Source organism: Artibeus jamaicensis, unplaced genomic scaffold, assembly GCF_021234435.1.
Source record: "Artibeus jamaicensis isolate MK-2021 breed Jamaican fruit bat unplaced genomic scaffold, CSHL_Jam_final contig_233, whole genome shotgun sequence".
In the NCBI taxonomy this organism is placed as follows: domain Eukaryota; kingdom Metazoa; phylum Chordata; class Mammalia; order Chiroptera; family Phyllostomidae; genus Artibeus; species Artibeus jamaicensis.
Window position 1 is genome coordinate 17,326,454 of NW_026521486.1, and position 13,846 is coordinate 17,340,299.

Sequence of the window (13,846 nt, forward strand, 5' to 3'; positions counted from 1 at the left end):
ATCGCACGTGTGTTTTCATCTCCCTCCTGCACTGATCCCTGCACTGTCTGCTCATGAATTCTCAGGATGTTCACAGGGCTTGCTGAATACTTCAGGCGCTCTGCCATTTTCTGATTCAATTTCACGGTGCCTTTTAGAATGATAGAATTCAGGAAAAGAGCTCCGTAAAGGTCAGCGAGGAGTCTCGTCAGTTTATTTGGTGGTTTCTACTCTAACTTCTGGGAGGGGGCGTTGCTTGGTTTGGCATTTGGGCCTAAGCAGACCTTATTGCCTGCTACTTGTTAGTTAGGAGGTTGGCGGCGGCACGGCGAGAGAGCAAAGGGCGGGCCTGATTCTTGGGGCGCGCCACCGCCATTCCCCAAAGTTTCTGCTTCAGCAGCAGAGCTGAGCTTCCCCCACCCCAACCCAGCCTCCTTCCCGCCACCTCTGCCACCACACACTCCCCGACGCTGGCACTTCTCCCCTGGTGAGCCACAGAGATTTGCCCTTGAGAACACTAGAGGGAAAAATATTCCCTAGGTTTATCAATGAAGCAGTGACTGAATTACGAAAGTCATTTCACTGTGTTGCTTGCTCATGGTCATCTGAAGATAAGAAAATAAAGATGTTTGACCCGTGTTAAAGGCTTTTTCCCAGCTTTCTTGAAAATATTGATCCTCTGAAATGAATGATGTGAGGAGGGAAGCTATTTCTGTTCTCTTTGGCAAATGTAAACCATGGCTTGCTTTTCCCAGCATGACTGGTAATTTCCATGATACAAAGCTAATACAGAAATGGCCTTTTTTTTTCTTTCTTTCTAGCCAACCCAGAATGTTTTTAAGCAAAAGAATGGCTTAGAAGTCAATTATTAAATCTTTGGGCAGTTTTTGAGCTTTCTTTTTTTTTTTTAAGAAATGTGATTCCTTGCTTTTTATTATTTTCCTCTTTCCTTTCCTCAATGCTACCTTGGTAGCTGCCATGTTTTAAATATTGACAAGATGAGATAGTTTTCTGTTTATATCAGCAGTCGTCTGTCTGTGAGATATGGACCAATCAGAACGCTGGATTTCCTTTCTCAGCCATCCACCAGGTTCATAATGTAAGGTTACAAATGGTTATTTGCTTGTGCTGACCTTGCGCTATGTAATGTGTTGCAAAGTGTTGTCGGTGGCCATAGGGGCTGTGTCCTGGCCAAGCAGGAAATCTGTGATGTCCAGTGACTCCTGAGACTCTGTGTGTGTGTGTGTGTGTGTGTGTGTGTGCGCGTGTGTCTATTATACTTCATTCACTGTGCCTCGTGACCAGTTGACATGCAAACATTGTCCTGAAAATGAGAAACATACTTGGTTTTGAAGTGTACGTGTGATTTTTGCTTTCGTCCCAAGTGTCTGTTTCACTTGCTTTTACAGGAAGAAGGAAAAGGGTAAATTGATATATATGTATACACATGTATATATCGGTGTTTTTCTTTCCCATTTTTGTACTTCCCCGTGTCTATGGGCTATTCAACGCATTGCGCCTAACAGTTCTCAAAGGCTCACGTGCTTTTCTCATGAGAAATATTTGATTTGCATGATAGACTGCATAAATTTTACGCAAAGGCGGAAGCAGTGTAGCCTGGAGAGGCGCTGTCACAGCTGAAAGTGGTTCTCAGCCTTTTTCCATCTGACATCCCGAACGGGTCTTTGGAACTCGTGTGAAATCGTGACCCATTTTACTCTGAGCTGCTTGATAGTATTCAAATGTTCACATTTCACCTTCACATACTTTTGAAAAGTTCATTTGTGTTTGGAAACTAAACACTGCAATGTTTGGGAATTTTCCATTTTGTAGTTTAAAAACGATCCTATTTCCACATCCTGTTAAATTTTTCCCATTGGATAGCCTCCTGTCAGAGAGGCTGAGACATTTGGTTGAGAATCGCTAAGCAGAGCTTTGGGGCGGCACGCGGAGGGTGACCTCAGGCATTGCCCCTCCTCCTGTGCATGGGACTTCTGGCTCTTGGGGACCCTGAGGTCCATCCATTGCCTGCTGCTGGCGCTCCGTGATCCGGCGGTTTCTCCTGAACCTGGAAATGCTACGGCGTGCTCTTTATCGTGAAAAGAGACAAAAGCTCATTAGAACCAACTGCATTTGACCAAACTAGCATTCTTTACGCGTGAGGATTTGTCAAAGGAACCACTGCAGCAGCCTGCTTTTGTGCGTGTGTGCGTGAGTGTCCAAGGAGGCTTTTCCTTACCTTCACATCCCAGTGTCCATATACATATTTATAAGCAGAGAGCTATATGTATCACGCTTCAAAGCCTTAGAGATAACAGAAAGTAAATGTAATCCCATGAATCTTGTGTCTGATTGTTTGGAGAGCCCTTCTCTGATATTTGTCAGAATTATTGAAAGTGAAACCTTAAAATAACAACTGTCATTTAAAATCATTTTAGTTTTTCATTAAGTGTTCTGAAGAAATAGGAAACAATGTTTGTTAATATTTGGATCTAAATATACAAGCAGGTAGGTGGGATCAGTTCCTAGGAGAAAAGATTTAAAAGCCTCAGTTTTAAAAGATCAGTTAAATCCTAATTACAAAAAAAATGTTTAAAAAATAATAGAAGGCTCCGATAAGATCATACCTTACCGTTCATGTTAGAAAGCTAAGTCATAACCATGGCTTTTGTTTACCGACATCCTTAAGCCATAGATGTTTCCTCAAGAAGAAAACAGGGATATAGACAGTGTTCCCCTTTGTCTTCTCAGAGCGTATAGGATATGCAGCATCATCGGGTTCCCTTTTGCAGGGGAAGATTGTACAACAAAACGTTTCAGCACCTGCCTTTGGTATCCGGCACCTATGAACCAAAACCACGCAGCTTCACCGCCTTTGGAAATCACACACAGTTTAAAAGCTGCATTTTGGACTCTGCCATCCAATAAAGTCTTGTCTATAGACTTTTCTGAATTTCTTTCTGTGCTATAACTAAATTCACCTAGTGGTTTTATATTTTTCAGCTGGTGGTATAAGAGGCATTTAATCTAATTACATCCCACTGGGTATGACCCAGTTATAATCCTCCAAACTCAGCCAGACTGTGAATTTCTAGTGGGCCGTTGGTGAATACCTATTACACAGAATCGGTTCTCTGTTTAAAACTCTAATCTCAAGTCATGTTTTGTCTTTATAGCAAATGATTAATTTTTATTTGAGTTTGAAGGGGTAGTTAATAAAGTACATTTCCCTCTGTGTAACTGAGACAGCCTAAAGGAAATAATACCTATGTGCCAAGTCAATGAGGTCCGAAGCCAGGACCAAGTGAGTAAGACCATTCAGTACACGAACCTACAGGAAAGGCTTTCTCTAAGTATTTTAGGCTCTACAGAGATAGCCCGAACACATTTGGTAAGAGTGGCTTCAATCATTTTCATTTTATTTCTGTAATTACGTTAGCTCTTTAAAGAGTACCGTTAGTAATAGTTTTAAAAACTGACAAATTTTACCCCGAGCATTCCCTGTTTTACTTTTCATTCTAATACCACGTCACTGTTCCCATGTTTGGATCCACTTTTTATTAAAGATAACATTTTATTATGAACCACTTTCTGAGGCAAAAGACCTTTGAGGTCTCTTTGCTTCGACTTTATATTTAATAAACATTGTTAACTGAAAGGTTATTAATTTTTTTAATTTACCCGAAAAAAATAGATGTGTTATGTGGCTATGAATGCACTATTTAATGGAAGCTAATGGTGGGCTTCCCCGTTTGAACTTGTTTCATAAATAAGGCAAAACCCCATGTAGTCACTCCGCCTAGTTCATTCCCACCGTGACCCAGCCTACAGGGGGGCCAAGACCTAGCGCAACCTTGTTCTCTGAACGCTTTTGTTTTTATTGTCAGTCAACCAGGTGGAGATGAGTCCCACCCACAGGCCAAGGCCACAGGCGCCCTTTACAACAGTGTGACGCCAAGTCCCTCCATTCCTGAGGATTAATTCCAAAGAGAAAACTCGACACCTAAGCTGAGTCTTCTAAATATTCTTAGATCGAAGGCTTAAAACAAATAAGTTGATGAATATCCAGGAAGAAAATACATGTATTTCCTTATCAATTCAGTCTTAAGAATCCCTCTATTTGAAAACGAATTTCTGGAAATAGCATGAAGTATAACAAAATTCAGTTTCTATTTCCAGAAAGCAAGCTTCAGCCACAGTAGGGAATTTTTAAATATTTGGACTGGAGCCATGTTTCAAGGAGCCAGAAAGAAAATAAAGTAAGGATTCTATTTCTCTTCCTTATAATGATCTCCCCCAAACACAAAGGGGAGGTCCTGCCGGGTCACTGTGGATGCAAAGCCAGTGGTTCGTGACTCCTGGGCAAAGTGGAGTCATAGGCGAGCAGATGATGATGTCGCCCAGAGTTAAAGGGATGCACCACTCATTGCTTCAAGTGGTTATCACATGCGAGATCCAAGATCCAGTGATTTCCAGACGGAGGTGCTATGTGCTGGGGGCTGTTGTTCCCCAAATGGCTGCTAAAAGCTTTTGGGAGTCATCTGGGTGACGTAATACTTGGATCAGCATTCGACTATAGTTCTTCTTTTAGTGTATGGAACTCACATGGACGTTTAAGTGCCTGAGTTCGTTAAATGATTAGAGAATGAGTTTGCATATGATTTGCATGCTTAATCTACTAACACCTGAAATGTCCCCATGGCCCCAGCTTCACCCCACCCATCCCCTCGTCCTGCAACCTCTGGTGCCCCCACCTCCTGCCACGTCTGTCTAGGCTGTTGTGAAAACTGCCTGTTGAGTTCGGCCGAGACACCGCAGCTAAACTGTGCCAAGGCCAACGTGAAGATCCGGTGCTTGGCTTGAATTGTCTCATCAGCAGACACTGGATTGAAGGATATTTTAATGTCAACAATCTCCTTTGTATCATTCCACAGAGTTGCGTGCAAACTTCTGTTGTTCTGTTAACAATGTTACCTGTGACTTAAATGTGGAACGCCTGTTTGCTATGTTGTTGTTGCTTTATGGGGAAGGGGGGGAAGAAAGTTAATGGGGGAGATGAGAGGTGAATTGCTGGATGTTGGGAGTGCTTTTCATTAAAAACACATAGCTGCATGTTTCCACAGTCGTAACAATGATCACTTAACAGTTATTACACTCAGCTTCAAAACAGTATTGAAATCCATATAGCCTACATTTTGAATCTTATACTGGATTTTTTTTTAGAGCAAATCACAGCCAGTTGAAGACTGGAGAAATAATAAAGATCCACATGATTGAGAAAGAGGGAAAAGATCAAAATAGGAAGTTAGAGGAAAACTTAATCCTAAAATTAATTGTTGTCACTTATTGCTTTTACATAATGAACATTCATATAACTATAAAGAGAAAACTCAAAAATGAGTCAAAAATAGGTCATCAAACAGACAAAAACGCTAAAATAGGTATCCAAAGTGAAGACATAACAGTATCCCCAAAGGGAAGAAGAACCACACCATAGGCAAGTAAACCAGCAACCAGAAGAAAACTGATGCGCAGAGTAGCTCAGCCCAGAGCAGGAGAGAGGAGAGGGCGTCCGAGGAGCCAGGGAATGGCATGGTGCTTCAGGGGAAACTTCAGGCTCTCTGCCTCTATGAAGAGACCTGTGCATTCCCAAGCTGCTCTAGAACTTTCTTCTGGTTTTTCAAAGCCAGTTAGAAACTTCCAGAAGGCCTAGCCATATGACATTTTAGGCAAAATGTTCAAGTTAAAAGTATAAATTATTATACCCATATAATTACCCTACCAACCACTCAAGCAGGCGTTATTTCTGCCAGACCCTGTATTCCACCTATAAAAGCAATTCAAACTTAAAATTTCACGATCAAGTTTAAAAACAGAAAATTCTTTTGATGATTGGATGTCCTTTTCTCTTGTAACACAAAAATATGAATTAGTAAATTGTTATTAATATCTTAACTATATTTTTAATTACTTAGAGCATCATTCTAAAAAGAAAATAATTCAGCTTCCTTTACACCTCAAAAAAGTAACTCGGCCATGGGAAACAGGCTAATGCATATAAACCTATAAAAAGGGAAAGTATTCATAAACACATAATCCACACAAATACATTTGCACATTCACAGCACATGTGGGTAAGAGAACTCAGGCTAGCTGCAGGGAATGAACTTGGCCGACTGCTCGTGTCACCTCTAGAATAAATGTGGTTTTCAGACAGGAGACTGGGGAGAGCCTTCCATCACCTTGCGGCCCCCAAATGAAGCTACAGCCTCCACCCCGGTCCAGTACTGGCAGCACCACCCAGAAAAGCTCATCTTCCAGTCCTGCGACTACAAGGCCTTTGTGAGTTACCTGGACTCGGTGTCTGGGGGGAGTGGGATAGAGGGTGTATTTCTGGCACCTTTACTTTTATACTGAAACTATACCAAAATGCCCATCTTACTCAAATATTCTCCCCTTCTATTTTTTTTTCAAGTAGCCTTCTCTCCACAGAAAAAGTCCAAATAAATAGAGCTTTATGACCCTTTTAGTCCTATAAGCTTAAGATCTGTTTTTCCTTCTTATATAGTTGTATATTTTAAGTGAAATGTCATAAAATGAAATCTTAAAGTGGAAATGAGTATAGATATGCTCATAAACATAGCACTATAGACATCTCTATTTAGCAGGGGTCTCCAAGCTTTGGGCCTGCTGCCTTGTCTGAATTCCAGATTCTTTTTCTTGTGATCAGTAGGATTCTATTACTAGCTGTTATTTTTTTTAATAGAACAGGGAGTCAAGCTTAGCTGAGAGTTGTGAGTAATATGAGCAGGTAAATGTTCAAAACAATACCATAGTTCTGGGGGCAGTGGTTGTCATGGCTACAGCAGGAGCAGCAGCTGAACTTCTGCAGTTCACTGAAACTGCCTCTCCTGAGTGTTTCTATGAGGACAGATGTTCCTGATCCCTTAAAAGATAAGGATTTCACCAGGATCATATTCCTTAATTAAGATGTGGGCGTTCTGGTTATCGCATAGCAGTTTAGACCTTTTTTTTTTTTTTCATTTTGTGCTATCCACACCTCTTTTACTGCTTACTTATCTTGAAGCATGGGATATGTCTCAGTAGTCACCTCCCCAAACCTGTAGGATGGAAATGCCTCTTCCTTCCTCCAAAGCTCGACCACCAAATCCAAGACGTTCTTTATGAACTCGCCTTTCTTGAGAGCCTTTGACCCAGCTCTGCCACTGTGCCCCTGCCCCTCCTCTTCTGGTTGGGGACCCCCAGGTTGACAGGACTGATGGACAAGCCTGTTTGCACAGAGTGCCAGGGTCTCCTCAGTCAATTCAGGAGAATAATTATTTTAATTCACTTGCTAAAAAAAAAAAACCCAAAAAACATAAACCTCTTTTTATTTATTTATTTGTTTGTTTGTTTATTTATTTATTATTGAAGGAAATCGGAGAAGGAAAAATGACAGTTGGAAGGAACCCTACTGAAACTTTGAAAAGTGGAGGAGCAGTCCATTGATTGAAAGGCAAAATAGACATTTTGCTAAAAATTGTTTACCCCAGCCAGAACCTAGAGCCTGAGTGGCGTTCGTCGCGAAGGCGGTATTGGCCAAGGGGCGGCGATGCTGGGGAGGAGAGTGTCTCAACCCTCTCGCACCCCATTCAGCCCTCCTCTGTCAGCGTGCACCAGGGACCCAGCCCCCTCCGCTGTGGGACAACTGAGGCTCCCTCCCCACACATTCCCATCCCCTTCTCAGGTGGCTCAGCCGTCATAGGGGCTGCAGCTGTGAAGGAAAAAGGTCCAGAATGGCACCTCCGCCTCGGAACAGCGGCCTCATGTTAATTACTTGCACAGCCAACGGAGCCCAAACGGGGTGCCTGTCGCTCGGTTCCTCAGCTGTCTTCATACAACCCTGCAATTACATAGACGGCAGCGCGCTTTATTTTTGCAGACACTGCTGCCTCAAAAAATAAAAAATAAAAACAGGGACAACATTTTTAGATGCCCCCATTTTTGCAGTTAAATATGATTTGAAAGATGGCGTCTTTAGAAAATGCTGCCGTTTTATTTTAAAGAGCAATTTACAGCTTTCAGGACTGCGGTTAACTCTGCCGTGTTCTCTATACAGAAGCGTGTGTTCGTTAGGGTTAGTGACTGTTCTTTTTTTTTTTTTTTAAGTTGTGCACCAGCTTACAGCCAGGAAACATAGCCAGTGATACTTTCACAATGTGTTTTTTAAATTGCTGTTCATATTTATACTTAAACATCGTTGAATTTTTCTGTATTTTAGTATTTAGGTTCTATGCTGATAAAAGAGCTCAGGGGGACAGAGTCAACCCAAGATGCTTGTGCAAAAATGCGGGTAAGTTTGCCAGACGATTTTATTTCTAGTCACTGCAATACTAAATGCTGGGTATGGAGACAAATTGCCGCTTTCCAAATTACTACTTTCTTCATCTGTTGGTCTGCTGAATCACACTGGCAGTGCATGAAAAGGTGTTTGGGCTTTGTTCCTGTTTATACTTGATCCTGTCTCACTGGAGTTTGAGCTGATGTCTTTTTGATATGTTTAGACCATGTTACATTTACTTTTATTTTTAAATATCTGAAATGAATTGTATGTACATGGATTGCTCTCCAGATTAGGAGAAAAACGATCTTTAGGTTATTACCAGGAAATGTTCTAAGCACCATTTGACAGTCTATGCAATGAAATATTTCTGCAAAGACTGCCAGTTAACTAAAATTTATCCAATGCAGGAGTGCTGAGAGCATATTACATAAAGCTGATATTCTTTATGAAGCTTCTGAATTATTCCTTTTTTAGTGTTAGAAACACATGCAGATCAGAACTGAATCATAGCACAACAGTCAGTGTTGACAAAAATGGCCGCTCCAAACACGTGTAATGTCTTCGTACCGTGTTAGCCAGACCAAACCTCACGCTGCGGGAGCTCACTCACCTCTTCTTTCCTGTGTGTCTTAGTCTTGCTTCCTCTGAAGCAGATGTGTAGGGATTATAGCAACATCTGACTGACAGTACAAACCAAGAGTGTTAGATGTATTCCATGTAGCACCTAAGCGGAGTCAAATTTAAGATCATTAGGGAGGGAACCCTAACTTTTATTTGTGGCCAGGTACCTTGTCATTTATTTGATATGACCAGCTTTTGGTTGGAGATGTTTAAAAGCACTTAATAGAATTAAAGCAGTTATGAAGGTAAATATGTTATATCCATGGCTAAAGGGAGAACTAAATGTGCATGACTCTTCATGAAATTGAGACCTCAGTCAGTGATCACCAATTTACTATTTTGATCAATTCAGTAGCAGAAAGCCTGAAGTCGTTTTCTTTCTGTTTGATGTAGAGCTATCCTTAAATTGTCAACACCAGTGAGTCTTTATCCCAGGCACCGTGTCTAGATGGAAGAAGCTCAGATGTGTTTTGGGAACTCTTAAGTCTCGTTGTGTTGCTGCTGACTTGGCTTAGGGGTCACTTTTCAGTCATTATCCTAACGGCTAACATTTACTGAGTAGTTAAAATGTGCCAGTCTTTGTGCCGCGTCCTGTGCATGTTTGTCTTATTTAATCTTTACAACAAACCTGTGAGGTCAGCACGATTATTATCCCCCTTATACGAGTGAAGAAACGGAACTTCAGTTGAGTAACTGTCCCCAGCTCACACAGGGAATGATTTACCAGTCTGGAGCTGGAACTCAGATCTGTCCCCAGAGCCCAAGTATTCACTCCATTCCCTGGCTTCTCCTGGGCCTCATGTTCTTCCTGAGAAAACGAGAACATTGGATGAGATGCCCTTCAGGCTTCTTATAATTCTGGAAACCCTGTGTTCTAAATACATATATATGATCTAACTTATGTCACCAGTGCACAATAAGAAAATAGGAACGTTTTTCAATCATCAAGCCCTGTCATAATTTTAGAGCTATTTGTGAATGTACCTAAAAAATTAATTTGGCATTTCTCATTTAGCACTATTAAGTCAATTATCTGAGTCCAGCTACTTCAATGCTGCAATCAGCATAAATAGTGGTTAGAGCACATACCATCATTTAACACACACCCGATCTGTGATTTGAATTTTAGTCAATTTCTTGAAATTAAGTGGATCTGAAATTCTGTTCCTGCTAGCAATAGCAAAGCCATTTTAATAGTCTCAGTGGAGAATAATTTAGTTAAACACTTCTCTGTTGCTTAAAATGAAACAGAAAAGGCTGTCTATTTACAAGCCATTCTGCTTTGGGGCATTTTTCTGGTTTGCTGCTCTGGGTGTTTATTTTGAATAGTTTACATGAAAATAGGATCTTTATTGCTTCTTAGAATACCACAAACCCCTATTTCCCATCTTGATTAAATAAGCATCAGTCTTCAACGCAGGAGCTAACACGGGCACTCGCTGGATTCACCGAAGCCTTTCCAAACCAGAGGGTGGGTTTGGTGTCGTCTGTGACTATCGGATTGTCACGTAGATGAGAACCTGCACCAACTACAAGTGGTGTGCAGTTCTTGCTCCTTTGAACCTTATGTGGCTGGTTTCTCTGTTTTCCAGGAGTTCAGCTCCAAGTCCCAGTATAATCAGTCTCCTCAGGGGAAATACTTCAGGACATAGATGATCTTAAAAGTTGATACACAGTAAGATCATTAAGCCAAAGTATTCTAGATTCAAACTTTACCTGGCTTACTGCCTTTTTTTTTAAGATTTTATTTCATTACTTTTAGAGGGAGGGGGAGGGAAGGAGAAGGAGGGAGAAAGAGAGGGAGAGAAACATCTATGTGACAGAGAAACATCGATTGGTTACCCCTTGCTCACACCCCAGATGAGAACCCAACCGCATCCCAGGCGTGTGCCCTGACCAGGAATCAGCCTTTCAGTTTGCAGGACAACTCCCAGCCCGCCGAGTGAGCCACACCGGTCACGGCAACCTGGCTTGCTCCCTTAATTGAAAACACAAGTTTTAAATTCAGCAGTATGCATCTTAGCTGAAATTAACATTTCTTTCCCAGGAGGAAGTAAACTAGTGTGGCTCCTTCTTCTGATAAATATTTTCTTACATACAGTTCAATAACAAAGAAAAGTGAGATTTGGCTCCTGCTCTTGCTGAGTTCACAGCCCAGTAGTCCAGCACATGTAATTAACCCAGAGTAGCAGAGGTATCACCTTAGAGGTAGCTTCATGTGGCCATCACCCTGAGGGATCATCATAGATGGCCCCCAAAAATGACGTACAGGAATGGTCTCCTAAAACCAGTTTCTTAGGACTAAGAACAGTTAACACTGGAGACCTCCCATGGGCCAGGCAGGCCCTACACAAATGACCGTGTGTGTTAATTCATTTAGTCACGAGGTATTGCTATTGTTCTCCCTGTACATAATGGGGAAGCAGAGGCTCGCTCAGGGTCACCCAGCCAAGTGGTGGAACTGAGATTTGAACCTGGACAGTCCCATACTCCACCACCCACACCCGGAACCCCAGGCCGCACCGCCTCTCTGATGAGTCAGTACCACCTTTATTGTCCTGAGTTTTACAATTGTTGAAAAAAAAATGGATCATTTGCATTGATAAAGAAATGGCTTGAGGAACCCTCAAAGACCCTATAAGGTTAACACAGGCTAAATTAAACCATTTAGGAACCGACATATATAGTCATTTGGGCTGTATTCCAATATGTTAACATAAAAATTGCAGCAAGTTTTTATTACATCTGTTGAGACTGGAAAAATGTGTTGTTGGGTTGTTTTTTCCCACATCACTTACTTTAACAAACTCACTTTGCCCCAGCAAAAACTAAACACAGTTTTCTCTTCTCAGAATCATTTGGAGTGTTTGATAGTCACAGTTGGATAATTTCTGAGTTTATCTAAACCTGTTTATTCATCCTTAAGGTCCCCTTCAATTCTGGAATAAAGTTAATTCTACACTAATCTCCTGGTGTTTCATTATACACATATTATTTCAATTAAGAATATGCCATAACACACTAACATGTGTGAGGTGATAGTAATTCACCTCATTCTATAATATGGAATTACCTCTCTGTTCGTTCAGTCTGTCTTCTCTGAGACTGTCTTAAGATTTTTTAATAGACTTTTTTAGAGCAATTAGCAGAAAAATTGGGCATAAAGCACAGAGAGTTCTCATATGTACAGTCCTATCACCAGCACCCCCCCCAGTCGCCCGCATTCCTGACACCTCACATTAGCGTGATTCATTTGTCACAGTCAATACTGGGGTGTTATTATTAGCCGAAGCCTGTGGTGTGCATTCGAATTCACTCTTCACGTTACACCGTGTCTGGGTATTTCACACGTGCATAATTGCACGTATCCACCACGACAAGATCACAGAAAAGCACCCCCCCCTGCAAGAACCCCCTCTGCTTTCCCTGTTCATCCCTTTTCTCCCCGTCTCCCTAACCTCTGGCAACCACCAACCTTTTTACTCTCTCTGTAGTTCTGCCTTTTCCAGAACCTCGTACAGTTGGAATTCCTGCAGGGTGGTCCCTTTTCACACTGGCTTCTTTGACGTAGCAATATGCACTTCAGGTTTCTCCATGTCTTCTGTGGCTTGATAGCTCTTTTTTTTTTTTTTAATCACTGAATATTCATCGTGTGGAGGTACCACAGTTTGTTTTTCTGTGAACTTATTGAAGGACTCCTTAGTCGCGTGTGGGCTTTGACAATGATGAATGTAACTGCTAGGAACATTTGCATGCAGGTTCTCATCTTAAGGTTTTTCCCCCGCTGCATTCAAAACCCTAAGTAAGGGTCCTCTTAAAATTATCTTCTGAATTGTGTCTAGTGAAGAAGAATCAATAGAAACTTGCATTAAGCCCTGACCATTTTTTTTAAGTAAAACTGCAGCTTTTGCCTTATCTTTTAGAGTTTTCATTAATAAAAGCCTCAGAGCTGGGATATGCCTCCATCCTGAGGCACACTTTCCAGAATGATTTCTGTGAATCATGTATTTTGCTCCTTGGTAGTACAACTTGGCTGCTTTTTTCCTTTACTATGACAGCTTGGGAGACATTTCCATTTAAAATTAAAATCTAAAAACATTTATTAGTAATGTGTGAGGAATTTTAAAAGATATTTATTTAATCTGAGCAGAGTCACTTAGTGATGCCTGTATGTTGCCGGTCAGGTTTTCCAGCTAAATTGGTGCTCAGAGGCAGTTTTTATGTCTTTTATTTATAAATATATAAATTCAAAGACCTTTCAAAGACCAAATGTTTATTTTTATTTATTTTTTTAAATTTTTATTATCATTTTTCTTTATCGTTCAAGTACAGTGGTCTCCACGTTCCCCCCACCACCCATCCCCATCTCCCGCCCTCCCTCCTGCCCCCTTTGGCTTTGCCTCTGCGAAGATTTCTGAGAGGAAGCATTAGCTCTGGGGTCCCGAATACAATGCCCCATAATTTGCTCCTTAGAACACAGGACTCCCCTCTGTAGCAGCTCACCTCACACTGCACGCACAGACCTCACTTTACGGCACACTGCTTGTCCATGCTTCACAGGTGTTGCATTTGTTTTACCAATGGAAGGCGGGACCCTCCACCTGCAAAAAGATCAGGACTCTCTTCATTGCCGTGGTCTGGCATGGCACCCCCAGCATCTCCGTGCCCGTGTAAGGATGCTGGGCCCACACCCCTGAGAAGGCAGGAGCGCGGATGTGGCATCCCCAGGGCCTCCTGTGCAATAGCTGCCTTGTGAGGTGGTTGTAATGGTTCTGTGAAGTGTAGTGCCTGTGACGGGCCTGGTTTGGTACAGTCTCAAAACACGTGGACCTCTTCCTCCAGATGTTTGAAAAGCAAGGAAATTGATGGATAGATTCGCTCTGGATTACTTCCTTTGCTTTT

General features: G+C 41.7%; 1 protein-coding gene across 7 annotated transcripts in view; it reads left to right on the top strand.

Annotated features, from left to right (window-relative positions):
* The window catches only part of ANKS1B (ankyrin repeat and sterile alpha motif domain containing 1B), an 830,526-nt gene that overhangs the window by 778,665 nt on the left and 38,015 nt on the right, over window positions 1-13,846 (top strand). For 3 of the 7 annotated variants that reach the window (XM_037160670.2, XM_037160671.2, XM_053662068.1), the window contains 2 exons: window positions 6,193-6,321; window positions 8,261-8,332. In XM_037160670.2, coding sequence (XP_037016565.1) covers window positions 6,193-6,321; window positions 8,261-8,332 — 201 coding nt within the window. Of the gene's footprint in view, window positions 1-1,003; window positions 1,079-6,192; window positions 6,322-8,260; window positions 8,333-13,846 lie in introns of all 7 variants that reach the window. The other 4 variants (XM_037160668.2, XM_053662067.1, XM_037160669.2 and 1 more) reach the window with 2 other exon arrangements.